The sequence below is a fragment of the Macrobrachium rosenbergii genome, chromosome 15 (genome assembly GCF_040412425.1).
Source record: "Macrobrachium rosenbergii isolate ZJJX-2024 chromosome 15, ASM4041242v1, whole genome shotgun sequence".
In the NCBI taxonomy this organism is placed as follows: domain Eukaryota; kingdom Metazoa; phylum Arthropoda; class Malacostraca; order Decapoda; family Palaemonidae; genus Macrobrachium; species Macrobrachium rosenbergii.
Genome location: NC_089755.1, coordinates 54730170 through 54744297, shown reverse-complemented (window position 1 = coordinate 54744297; position 14128 = coordinate 54730170). Strand labels below are relative to the sequence as shown.

Here is a 14128-nt window from a genome sequence, read left to right as displayed (position 1 = left end):
TTCCAATCTTTCCAGGAACGAAGCATTTACAAGTTATAATTCCCCTTGGGTCTAAGTTATTCCCAAGGTACAATGAATTGGAAATTAAGTGGCATTTGTGGTCTGATATTTGTGAACACATAGTCCGCGGAATACCAAATGAAACCACGAATTTCCCTCAAATAGAATTCTAAGATCAAATCGCTGTTACGAGAAACAAGTAGATTTGGTTTTTCTTTTTTTTTTTCTCTCTCGCATCGGGTACTAAGTGACAAAACGAAATTCTCTAACCTCTTCTAATTACGGTTATTAAGTCATCCAGAGTTCGAGGCTTCGGGTTCGATACGTTTCGAACCGGTCGAACAGCTTTTGAAGCCCATTTCCCTTAACCTTTAACCATGCGACACCTAAAGCATGACAGGAATTAGCGTGTGGTTCTTTCATATCTCTCGAGTCTCTTTTTTTTCTTTTAAGTGAATATTCCTCTCAAAAGAAATACCAGTACATTGCAGAATAGTGTGACCTCATTTCCCTCGAGATTGGACTCACTAACAGTCGATCATAAGAACGAGAAACGCCTGAACACCTTTTTTTTTTCTTTTTTAATTGATATCGAATGCAGGCTCGTAACTTTCACTCGCATTTATCATGTTGGGAATCTAAAGTGGGCTTCTCAGTTTTCGTTTGATTTTCGCTCTGGAATTACTCCGATTCAAAGCTTAATCGCTGGGGGTGAAATCTATCTGGCTCCGCGTTATGTGATAGCAATGTCGGGATTCGGCGATCCTTATGGTACGTGTCCGCAAAGGCGGTAACCGCGCGCTCGGGAAGATCCTGGCGTAAGCCCACGGCGGCAGGATATAATTATGTCAACGATAACATCTCAAATCTATCCTGTTATATGTTTGCAAATTTGCCTTTGATGAATCTGATGGAGCAACTCGAGTCTGTTTCTTCTTTCTTCTTCTTCTTCTTCTTCTTCTTCTTCTTCTTCTTCTTCTTCTTCTTCTTCTTCTCTTTGCAGGGAGTCTGAAACTTGCACTTTCGGTGACTTACGAAGAAATCCCATGAGGATATGGAAAGCGAGAATGATATAAAACCGAATAAAAGGAGGATATAAACGAACGGAGGGAAACATTTCTGCACACCACCAGTAGACCGACAGTACCGGGAGGCCTCGAGTTAAAATACTGACTAGTAATAAGAGTGAGCTAAACAGAGCACAGTCATTAACCAAACTCGCTTTTCGAATATTTGGCAGCGCTGAGGGATGGTCCCTGCGTGAGCTAAAAACATGAAATTGCTACTAACACCTATCTATTTGTGAGGCGGAGCATAAGAGCTTAAGATATCTTATGAAAGCAGTCCGATACCGATCTCGTGTTTTTTTTGGGCTTTTTTTTTTTATCAAACGCCGTTCTCAGGGCTTTTAGGCAAAAGAACTGTGAAAATACATGAATTCCAGCCTTGTAAACCTCGGGAGATGAAGTTATAAGCCTTCATATCTTTAGGGGGAATCACATGTTAAAGGTGGGTTCAGGCCTTAATGAATACCTAACCGTGATCGAACACAACATTAAAGTCTCCGACATTCATCATTTTCTAACAAGTTTAAATGGAGTGTGTGTGTGTGTGTGTGTGTGTGTGTCAGAGAGAGAGAGAGAGAGAGAGAGAGAGAGAGAGAGAGGAAAGTTGAAAGAACGAGATTTTTTCTTTAATATTCTGGCGTGTGTGTGTCAGAGAGAGAGAGAGAGAGAGAGAGAGAGAGAGAGAGAGAGAGAGAGAGAGAGAGAGAGAGAGAGAGAGGAAAGCTGAAAGAATGAGATTTTTTCTTTAATATTCTGGTGTATGTGTGCGTGCGTGTCATACAGAGAGAGAGGGATAGAAGGGGAGAGAGAGAGAGAGAGAGAGAGGAAGTTGAAAGAATGAGATTTTTTCTTTAATATTCTGGTGTGTGTCATAGGAAAAGAGAGAAAGAGAGATGGAGAGAGGTTGGAAGAACGAGGAGAGGTTTTTTTTCTTTAACATTCTGGTGTTTGTGTCTGTGTATCAGAGAGAGAGAGAGAGAGAGAGAGAGAGAGAGAGAGAGAGAGAGAGAGAGAGGGGGGTGGAAGACGGACGTTTAAAGAATGAGATTTTTTCTTTAACATTCTGGTGTGTGTACATGTGTGTTGTGTATGTCAGAGAGAGAGAGAGAGAGAGAGAGAGAGAGAGAGAGAGAGAGAGAGAGAGAGAATATGGGGAAAGAGGAAGGCTGAAAGAACGAGGAGAGTTTTTTTTTTTTCTCTCTCTCCCTTTACATTCTGGCGTGCTTGGTGATGCGTGTGCCACAGACAGGCCTTTTAAATACGGTGCACTTTTGAACTAACACAGGTAAAACCACAGCGGCCAGGTAATGGAAAGCCACGCGTTTCATGCACTGCTGGCACCTGTATTGTGATTTCCTAATTGTTGAGTAACCCTGGGAAATTGCCCGGAAGAGATTTTTCGTACCTCTGTGCTGGTGCGCAGTCGTCGACTACTTTTCTGCACTTAACGCGCAGTCGTAGACTACTTTTCTACACTTAACGCGCAGTCGTAGACTACTTTTCTACACTTAACGCGCAGTCGTAGACTACTTTTCTACACTTAACGCGCAGTCGTAGACTACTTTTCTACACTTAACGCGCAGTCGTAGACTACTTTTCTACACTTAACGCGCAGTCGTAGACTACTTTTCTACACTTAACGCGCAGTCGTAGACTACTTTTCTACACTTAACGCGCAGTCGTAGACTACTTTTCTACACTTAAGAAAAAAACAAGAGGCATACAAAGGGTACTGCCGATAATTTCTGTATATTTTACTCGGCTGCTACTCAAGCAGCTGCTGATTTTATAGAAGTAGCTTCTGGAAATTAAAGTTCGCTATTTTGAGCAAAGATACAGCTTCCATTCCATCATCAGATAGCTGAAGGTATGATCAAAATATTTAAAAAAGGAAAACAAGCTTAAAATATAAACGAATTCGCCGGATACAATGGCATGCTTTTATAAGGAAGAATTTGCATATTGCTTTTGAAGGTGATTGGCAAAATGAATATATATATATATACATATATATATATATATATATATATATATATATATATATATATATGCATACATATATATACTTATATATTATATATATATATATATATATATATATATATATATATATATATATATATAAACACGTATTCACAAAATAACCCAACGTACATAATGTACTATCTCTCCCGAAACCATAAGTCCTCCTTGGCATTCAGAACTTCTCACAATGCTTGCCATTCGAGGCTTATAATTCTTCCGTCTTTGATAAACGAAATTTTATAAGAAAGTCCAAAAAAAAAAAATAAAAGGTTATCCATAAGCATGCAATCAATTTGAGCGCTCTCGCATTCCTTATCATCTTGATTGTAAGCTAATAAGAAGTGATTATTGTGTTCCCGTAAATTTGGGGTCGTAATTTTTCCTTCATAATCGTCTAATTGGATAATGTCATGCATTTGGAAATTGCTTGGTCGCCACTTTCGTCCATTTTTCTTTTTTTTTGTATTTTTTATTTTTTTGTATTTTTTTATTTATTTTTGGGGGTGGAGTATTGCTTGGTTGCCACTTTCGTCCCTTTTTCTTTCTTTTTTTTGTATTTTTAATTTTTTTATTTATTTTTTACATACATTTTCAAGAGCCGCAATGCTAATGAAAGCACGTGTAATTCTTTTCTCAACTTTTTTAAAATAAAATTATTCAATTACGACACCACAACTAGACTTTTGTCTCGAAGAATGTCCCTTTCGAAAAATTACCCTGGCGCAGGCGCAGACGTAGGAACTGCCTACATGGAGGAAATGAAGTCAGCAATAAGTACCTGTTACGACGCGAAGAAAACGAGAAACAAAGTACTCATTGTTATGAGGCAAAGAAAACGAGAAACAAAGTGCTCGTCGCTCGTCGTTATGAGGCAAAGAAAACGAGAAACTAAGTACTTGTTAAGAGGCGAAGAGAAAAAAGTACTCGTTATGAGGAAAATAAAGAGGAAAAAGTACTCGTTATGAGGAAAATAAAGAGAAAAAAGTACTCGTTATGAGGAAAATAGAGGAAAAAGTACTCGTTATGAGGAAAATAAAAAGAGAAAAAAGTACTCGTCGTTATGAGGGCAAAGACACCGAGGAAAAAAAGTACTCGTTATGAGGAAAAGAAAACGAGAATAAAAAGTACTCGTCGTTATGGGACAGAGACATTGAGAAAAAAAGTACCCGTTATGAAGAAATGAAAACGAGAAAAAAAGTACTCATTATGAGGAAAAGAAAACGAGGAACGAAGTACTCTCCATTATGAGGCGAAGAGAACGAGAAACAAAGTACTCGTCGTTATGAGGCAGAGGAAACGAGAAACGGCACTCCCGCCTCTACCCGTTCATCATCAATGCTGGACAGGTCGTGTTTATTCCTATGGCCAGCTCGTAACCCGTTTCCTCTCACCCGTTGGCTCTTATATTAAACCAGGTGTCCTCCTTTCCTTCTCGTTTATTTATTTTTTATTTTGTGACGTGTGATTTATTTCCTAAAATGTACTCCTTTGAAGCGAGACGATTACACGAATCTTGAATATGTTAGCACTAAAATATACTCCTTTGAAGCGAGTATGTTAGGACTAAAATATACTCCTTCGAAGCGAGTATGTTAGGATTATCATACCAGGTCTTTATATCAGATCTCACCCTCATGTTGCTTTGTACTCAAAGCGATTAACTGTAGCTGGGTATTCAGAGGCCATTTTGGGACATATATCAACAAAGATTTGAAGAATGAGATTAAAAAGAATATTCTCTTCGCGTTCCGTTCAGTGTCCTTGTTTAACGGCGTCATACTGCAGGTCGTTATTGAAAAGGAATGATAAAGATATGCAGTGCCTAGTCATGTATATATATATATATATATATATATATATATATATATATATATATATATATATATATATATATATATATATATATATATATATACATATATATATATATATATATATATATATATATATATATATAATATATGTAATTATATATATATATGAATATATATATATATATATATATATATATATATATATATATATATATATATATCGAAAACGAGAAAGCAATAAGAGAGTCATTGAACCTGTGAAATGAATAGAAAGCTAAAGAAAAGAGTACAAGAAGAATCTTCACGTCAAATAAGAAGAAGAAGAAGAAGAAGAAGAAGAAGAAGAAGGAGAAGAAGACAGAAGAAGAAGGAAGACAATATACTGCATCAAAGAACCTACTTTGCATTTACCTCGGGAGCCGACAACCGGTAGCCACGACCGATCTTCTAAAATCAAAAGCTCCGATCGCGCCGCATGTCCAGAGGCGCCCCTTTTATCCGCCAGCCTGATAGGGACCCCTTTTATCCGGCAGCCTGATTGCTATTCAACTTTGTTTTTTTTATTATAACAGGCAATCTGACACTTTACTTTTATCGGCCGATCAATCACAGCACCTCTACACCTCCAGACAGCCGTTTTCCACGGCGTAGCCGTCCGGTCTCACACCTATGGGGCGAACCTTTCAGATCAGTCGACGCCCCTTGCTAGTTTTTCCTTCGGCTTGAAAGCTGTCTTATTTAAGTGGCCACTCACTCACTGCCTGGGGGCCCGGCCCCAAATTTTTCTATGGTTCGATCTCGGCGGAGAACAAGAGGCCCGATCGCCGCAATTAGCTTTGTAAGGGGACGTTTCCTTAGTCGATTAATACATTTCCATAATTTTCATATATTAAGAGGTACTTCGGGAAGCTGCTCTTGAATCGATCTCTTTGTAGAACGAGACGCCCGATCACCGCAATTAGCTTCGTTAAGGGGCGTTTCTTTAATGGATTGATACATTTCCATAATTTTCATATATTAAAAAAAGGTAATTCAGGAAGTTGCGCACAAACTGTTTACTGAGAAATTTTGCGTCTTATTGTTATTGATAATTCCTTTGCCGCGCTTTAATCATTTATAACAAAATTCCTCGTAGGCAAGTATATGATAGTTAGGTATAAGGAATTATGACCGTAGAAGGAAAAAATCTTGACATATTTCAAGTGTAGGATCAATATGAACGTTGAAGTTTCGTGTGCCAATATGTAACTCATTCATTCATTCATCAACAGCACCTAAACTTATGTTTTATTATTTTTTTTAAGAAATCCTTAAACCATTCCTAGGTCCTGTCCGTTGTGTCTGTTGATCTGAACTTTAATTTTGCGTTTTTTAATTTCCTTCTTCTTCTCTTTATTTCCAGCTTATATATATATATTTATATATATATATATATATATATATATATATATATATATATATATATATATATATATATATATATATATGTAGAATCTACTGGTCACTTTTACCAGACACATATGTAATTCTAATAGCCACAATGCCCTCTTAACTGTGTGTGTGTGTATATATATATATATATATATATATATATATATATATATATATATACTGTATATATATACAATGTATATATATGTATATATATATATGTTTGTGTGTGTGTGCGTGTGTGTGTGCCAAGTGTAGATGCCTCGTCAGTGAGAGAGAAATACCTTCCATAATTCAAATGCGTTCTTCACTCAGAAGATAGTTCGAAAGAGAAGAATACACTCGTAATTTATATTATCACATTACCTTTTTAATAAAAGTAATTTTTTTTTTTTTTTTTTTAAATCTGGAGTCGGTTGAGTCTCCAAGCACATCAATATTTTGATTGGCCTCGTCCCTGGGGTCAAACAGGTGGTTTTGATTCGATTTTTCTCAGTTATTGCTCAGTCACAGAGTACATTTTTAAAGGTCAATATCCAACTCTGAGTCTTTGTTATTTATATTCCAAACAGACGCAATATGTTTTGCTTCCTGCTTCATATGATGTTCGGTAAGGTTGTATTTATGTGGCCAATATTATCCTAACCACAATTTGTACTATCATTTCATTTTCTATCATTATTCTTTGGGTAATATTTAGTTTGGCTTATTCTGGTATTCTGTACAATTCTTTTCCCAGATTCTCTTTACTTAGTGGCGTGTTTTTTATCTTCCAAATCTTTCGTAAAGAAGGAAGACTAAACTTGCGAGCAAGACATGCAATACCTTCGTAAGTGGCGGTAAATATGTTAACAAGATGACAAACAAATACTGTATATCTCATCGATATATAAAAACTTTCAAGATGATATAGAGTTCATCCCTCATTAACCTCGCCGTATTGGGTATGGGAGGTTCAAGTTTTGGAACAAACGAAAGATTTTACCTGATTTTGCACATGGCAAAAATTCCGATCCATCTGCGAGTCACCTTGGAATGAGGTATCTTATCTTCTTTATTTATTTACTTATCTATTTATTTATTTACGTGTTTATTTATTACGTAAACGTGCGCATCCTTCGGAATTTAGTCTTGCGCGGATTAAGCTTATCGCATGAAGACATCACCGTCGAAAAAAGAATTAGTACCCCGCCGGGCAGCGGCGTTTTTGGCCCGTCCTGCCCTCGCCGTTCGCGTAATCCAAACACACATCTACTACTAATTGCGGGTTTATTAACATAACAATCATTTAATTATCTCCCGTTGCAAGGGACGAGAGGAAAATAAAGCCGCTTTTGTCTCTCGGGACCGAGAGGGAGAAATGAATCATCCAAGTCTGTTTCGGTGATAAGTAAGTTAACCGGTTTTGCAGAAAGGCTGGATCGTTTGCCTTGCTGCCTCTTGCTATGCATATTAAGAGAGAGAGAGAGAGAGAGAGAGAGAGAGAGAGAGAGAGAGAGAGAGAATATGCGTTGCTCTTGTCTGGCGAGCTGTCGACGCAAGGCAGCCAGTATGACAAATGAACACACCTGAGAGAGAGAGAGAGAGAGAGAGAGAGAGAGAGAGAGAGAGAGAGAGAGGAACCGACTGAAATTTTTTATTCGTTAGCAATGATCGAAGCGACAATCCGTTAAATAAACATGCCATTGAGAGTACAAGGATACTGACTGAAAATCATTTATATAATTCGGCTGGGTCGCCGGAGTATGTTTTCGTTTAATGATAGAAATGACAGCCCGGTGCTGAAGGAAGAGAAGTCTCAAATTTGGATGTGAAAAGAGTGAGTGAAGGAACTAAGAAGGGGCCATGATTCACTGCGCAGAGATGCCAAAACTGACGGAGCTTCATCCGACGAGATGCAAAATTGCACGAGTGTAGATATATTCAAGTGGTGTCTTGCGGGATAAATTCGGCATTGGCAAAACTTCGTGAAATCTGGGATGGTTGTCACATTATCCCGGCTGTGTTTATGTTGGTGGGAATGAAGAAACTCGATATTTCAGCAATCAGTGGTTGATTGATTGACTGATTCTTTTGCAGATTTATCACACTGGCGTCACGGCATCAATGACATCAATACCCATAAGATGAACTCCAACAGCTGACATGTCTAACGGTACCCAAGGGGATTTGCATTTCTGCAACTCATTTTGCCTTGTATACACGAGTATGAATGAGTATCTGTACTCGTGTACTCTATACCCATGCTTCTACTAATATATATATATATATATATATATATATATATATATATATATATATATATATATATATATATATATATATATGTATATATATATATATATATATATATATATATAATGTATATATATACACATATATATGTATGTATATTTATTTATATATATACATATACACACGCGCACACACTTATATATAAGGTATATGTATGTATGTATATATATATATATATATATATATATATATATATATATATATATATATATATATATAAATCACTGTCGAAAATTAATTTGATCTATCAAGTACTATTGTGGTACACTATCTTTCTCATTTTTCTTCGTCATCTTTTTCTCGCTTAATTGCAAAATATTTGCATGTTAGTGTCAATCTGTCGATACGGTAGACAGTCATCTAAGTGTAAATCACTCTCTTAATTTGAAGTTATTTACACTAGGAGAATAAGTGTGTACCTAAAACTCTGCGATTATTTGTAGGAAAACCCTAGTTAAAAATATATCCAGGAAAGCTTGGTTAAATTTTAATCAAGGAAAAGCCTGGTTAACATAAATGCAGGGAAAGCTTGGTTAAATATTGATCAAGGAAAAGCCTGGTTAGATATAAACCCAGGAAAAGCCTGATTTAAATATAAATCCACAAAAAGCCTATTTAAAAAATAAGTCTAGGAAATTCCTGGTTAAATATAAGTATTGATAGAAAAGGGATTAATTTAGTGGCTTGATTAAAAGAAAAGGGATTAAGTCAGGAACTTGATTAATAGAAAAGGAATTAAGTCAGGAACTTGATTAATAGAAAAGGGATTAAGTTAGGAATTTGATTACTAGAAAAGGGATTAAGTTAGGAACTTGATTACTAGAAAAGGGATTAAGTTATTACTTGATTACTAGAAAAGCGATTCAGCTAGGTACTTGATTATTAGACAAGGGATTAAGTTAGGTACTTGATTACTCGAAAAGGGATTAAGTTAGGAACTTGATTAATAGAAAAAGGATTAAGTTAGGTACTTGATTAATAGAAAGGGGAATAATTTATGGACTTTATCAATAAAAGAGGGAATAATTTTAGGACTTGATTAACAGATAGGGATTACTTTGGGGGCTTGATTAATAGAAGAGGGATTAATTTTGGGACTTGATCAATAGACAGGGATTACTTTAGGGGCTAGATTATAAATAATGGATTAGTTAAGGAATTTCACCAATAGAAAAATGGATTAATATAAGGACTTCTATTAATAAAAAATGGATTAATTTAGGAACTTGATTAAAAGCAAAGGTATTATTGCATGGGTTTGGTTAATACAAAACGGATTAATTCAGTGACTTGATTAATAATAAAAGAGATTAATTCAGTGTCTTGACTAACAGAAAACGGGATTAATTCCAGGGACTATCAGTCACTTGCTCTTTGAAAGGAAGTAGGGGAAAAAAAAAGGGAAGTTGGCCGAAGCTTTTGAGAATCTCGAGTCGTGATCTGAGTAATAAAAGATAAGAGAGGAAAGTGAAAATATGTCGGGAAGTTAGTTAATGATGATGAATGAACTGGCAGAGGGGTTGGAGATTGAGGGAGATTGCCGACGGAGGGAAACAGATGAAGGCGATTAGGAGGCGAGGTTTAAAAGAGGGAGAACTTCGATGGGAAAGGGAAGGAGAAGAGAGAGAGTGAGAGAGGTAAAAGGAAGGTGAAGAGAGAGAGAGAGAGAGAGAGAGAGAGAGAGAGAGAGAGAGAGAGGTAAAAGGAAGGTGAAGAGAGAGAGAGAGAGAGAGAGAGGTAAAAGGAAGGAGAAGTGAGAGTGAGAGAGGTAAAAGGAAGGTGAAGAGAGAGAGAGAGAGAGAGAGAGAGAGAGAGAGAGAGAGAGAGAGAGAGAGAGAGAGAGAGAGGTAAAAGGAAGGTGAAGAGAGAGAGAGAGAGGTAAAAGGAAGGAGAAGAGAGAGAGAGAGAGAGAGAGAGAGAGAGAGAGAGAGAGAGGTAAAAGGAAGGGGAAGAGAGAGAGAGAGAGGTAAAAGGAAGGAGAAGAGAGAGAGAGAGAGAGAGAGAAAGAAAGAGAGGTAAAAGGAAGGAGAAGAGAGAGAGAGAGAGAGAGAGAGAGAGAGAGAGAGAGAGAGAGAGAAAGAAAGAGAGGTAAAAGGAAGGAGAAGAGAGAGGGGGGTAAAAGGAAGGAGAAGAGAGAGAGAGAGAGAGAGGTAAAAGGAACGAGAGGAGAGAGAGAGAGAGAGAGAGAGAGAGAGAGAGAGAGAGAGAGAGAGAGAGAGAGAGAGAGAGCGGGGGCGGGGTAAAAGGAAGCAGAAGAGGAAAAGAGAGAGGTGAAAGGGAATGGAATATAGAGCTTAGGCCGAAGGCCAAGCACTGGGACCTATGAGGTCATTCAGCGCTGGAAAGGAAATTGAGAATAGGTACAGTAGGTTTGAAAGGTGTAACAAGAGGAAAACCTAGCAGTTGCACTATTAAACAAGAAAGATAATATGAACGGAGGTACAGTAAAAGGAATGAAAGGGGTTGCAGCTAGGGGCCTAAAGGAAGGGACGCTACAAAGAACCTTTAGTAATGCCTACAGTGCACCCGGTGAGGTGCACTGATGGCGCTACCCCCCCCTACAGGGTGAGAGAGGTAAAGACGAGAATCACTCAAGGTCTCGAAGGTCGTGTTAGTTGCTTAGGGACGATTCAGTGTTTAGATGCAGCGTTGCAAGAGAAGTTGCTTAGGGACGGTTGAGTGTTTAGACGCATCATTGCAATAGGAGTTGCTTAGGGACAGTTGAGTGTTTAGATGCAGTGTTGCAAGAGATGTTGCTTAGGGACGGTTGAGTGTTTAGACGCATCATTGCAATAGGAGTTGCTTAGGGACAGTTGAGTGTTTAGATGTAGTGTTGCAAGAGATGTTGCTTAGGGACGGTTGAGTGTTTAGACGCAGCATTGCAAGAGATGTTGCTTAGGGACGGTTGAGTGTTTAGACGCAGCATTGCAAGAGATGTTGCTTAGGGAAGAGAAATTGCTTAGGGACGGTTGAGTGTTTAGATGCAACGTTGCAAGAGATGTTTAGTCTGTCCTGGTCGATTTCGAACGCTACGTAATCACATCAGTAATGCAAGAGTAAGTTTGAAAGGAGAAAATGTGAAAAGGCTTTTATGCACTGATTGAAATTCCCGAGAAACTTGGAGTTCTATGGAATATGGTGGAAAGACTGATATAATGAGTAAAGAATAATATATTACATAATTATTATTATTATTATTATTATTATTATTATTATTATTATTATTATTATTATTATTATTATTATTATTATTATAATCTTTCAGTACACGTTCTCGTGGAACAATGAAAAACAGATGATGGATCCTGCATAGTAGATTTATTTATTATATTATATATATATATATATATATATATATATATATATATATATATATATATATGTGTGTGTGTGTGTGTGTGTGTGTGTGTGTGTGTGTGTGTGTGTGTGTGTGCATTTGTGTAGAGAGCGAGAGAGAGAGAGAGAGCGAGAGAGAGAGAGAGAGAGAGAGATAAGAAATAGATAATAAAAGTTTCGTAGGGAATATACTGTGACAGAGGATAAGTATTAACTTACAGTAGTATGTAAACCCTGATTTCTCCCCCCCAAAAATCTTGTTTGTTTCGAAAACCAGCAAATAGACCCCAGCAGCGCGAGTTGTAGATATGAAACTAATCATAACCAAATCAGTTTATTATAAGTCCAGCTCGTTATTAAAATATGTCCTACTTAAATGGCCTTTTCACTAAAATCGCCATGAGGACAAGGAACGTGTTTGACGACATAACAAAAAAGCAGGAAAGATATTTTGTTGAAAGTATTAACATATTAATACTTTTTGGGATGGATTTTCACTAAATCAAATCTACCGCTGTGTAAAATATAAATAGATTACTGTAATTAAACTTACAGTTCCTTTATTATGAAAGATAAATAATTTTCATGAGATTATAAAGTGCAGTTGTTAGTTAAACTAAAATATACAAAAAGGACCCTTCCCCAAGCGAGAGTGTGAAAGTAGAGAGTTTTAAAAATCAGTTTATCCGCGAGATTTTTTTTTTTTTCTTTTCAAGAGGTGAGTGTCAGTGAACACGCTGGACAGAAAGGTGTGGAGGCAAAATATTAGACAGCTCTGGTCGTCAGTGGAACGCGAGAGAGTTCATGCAAGGGGAAAGGGAACGGTCCAATATGTTCAGGAGACGAACATCCGCCTGATAAGATTACTATAGTCTCTATGGAGTGGCATTAAGAGGCAAACAGGGCCGTTTCCTTTCTGTTCTCTGACATTCTATAGTTCCGTGCTTTAGAAAGTAGTTACAGGATGAACTGGAAGGTGAGAGCTGTCTCGTATTGTTTTCAAAGTTGCTTCCTGATGGATGGAGCTAGGCGCATAGTTTTTGCATGTTTTTTTTTTTTATCATTTTCGGCGCTGTGTGAATTGAAAAGAGAAATAAGCAGATGCAGGAGCATTGATCGCTGAACTGATCTAGGCGACAGATCCAACGGGTCAGACGCTGAACTGGAGATCTTGCTGAAGCAGAAAACGAAGGTTAATGTTAAGGGAGCGTCAAAGCCTGCATCAAAGCCTGCGCCAAAGCATGTGTCAACAAAGCCTGCGTCAACAAAGCCTGCGTCAAATTCCGCGTCAAAGCCTGCGCCAACAAAGTCTGCGTCAAAGCCTGCGCCAACAAAGTCTGCGTCAAATCCTGCGCCAACAAAGTCTGCGTCCAAGCCTGCGTCAAGCCTGCGTCAAAGCCTGCGTCAACAAAGCATGCGTCAAAGCATGCGCCAAAGCCTGCGTCAACAAAGCATGCGGCAAAGCCTGCGTCAACAAAGCACGCGCCAAAGCCTGCGTCAAGCCTGCGTCAAAGCATGCGTCAAAGCCTGCGTCAACAAAGCCTGCGTCAACAAACCATGCGTCAAAGCATGCGCCAAAACCTGCGTCAACAAACCATGCGTCAAAGCCTGCATCAACAAAGCCTGCGCCAAAACCTGCGTCAGCAAATCACGCGTCAAAGCCCGCATCAACAAAGCATGCGTCAACAAACCCTGCGTCAACAAGCCTGCGTCAGAGTCTCTGCTGGGCACCACCACCATCATCATCATCGGCTTCATCTGTCCAAACCGCCATTAGGATTCCTGTGGGCGTCTTGTCTCTCGTTCAGCCGCCCGTCACCGTCACTCAGCTAATGGGAGAGAATCCTGCAGGATGTGTTTATTCAGAATCTGACAGTAATCTTAACAGATCTTCGAGACTAAGTATCAAAGAATCCTTGCTTTATGACGGTCCGGGAATAATCTACTTGGCAACTGCCAGAAGAAGTTGGTCTCCAGTATACTTTATCTAATCCATCTGGGCCTGCGTCTCATACGTACGTACATACATAGACTGATCATTGTGGGAGAGTTTCAAAGTCTCTAGAAGAAGGGAAAGTTAAAAGCGAACGGCAGCGAATGTAAATGGAAATCAGGAAGACAGAGAGATTCGTCCAAACAGAAATTAAACAAGTAAAAAAT

The 14128-nt window shown here is 38.1% G+C and overlaps 1 protein-coding gene across 1 annotated transcript in view; it reads left to right on the top strand.

The window, feature by feature from the left end:
- Window positions 1-13745, top strand: part of LOC136846358 (transcriptional regulatory protein AlgP-like) — a 79660-nt gene extending 65915 nt beyond the window's left edge. Inside the window, exon 2 of the mRNA XM_067117158.1 lies at window positions 13102-13745. Within this exon, the coding sequence (XP_066973259.1) occupies window positions 13102-13745 (644 nt within the window). The remainder of the gene's footprint in view (window positions 1-13101) is intronic.
- The last annotated feature ends 383 nt before the right edge of the window (window positions 13746-14128 follow it).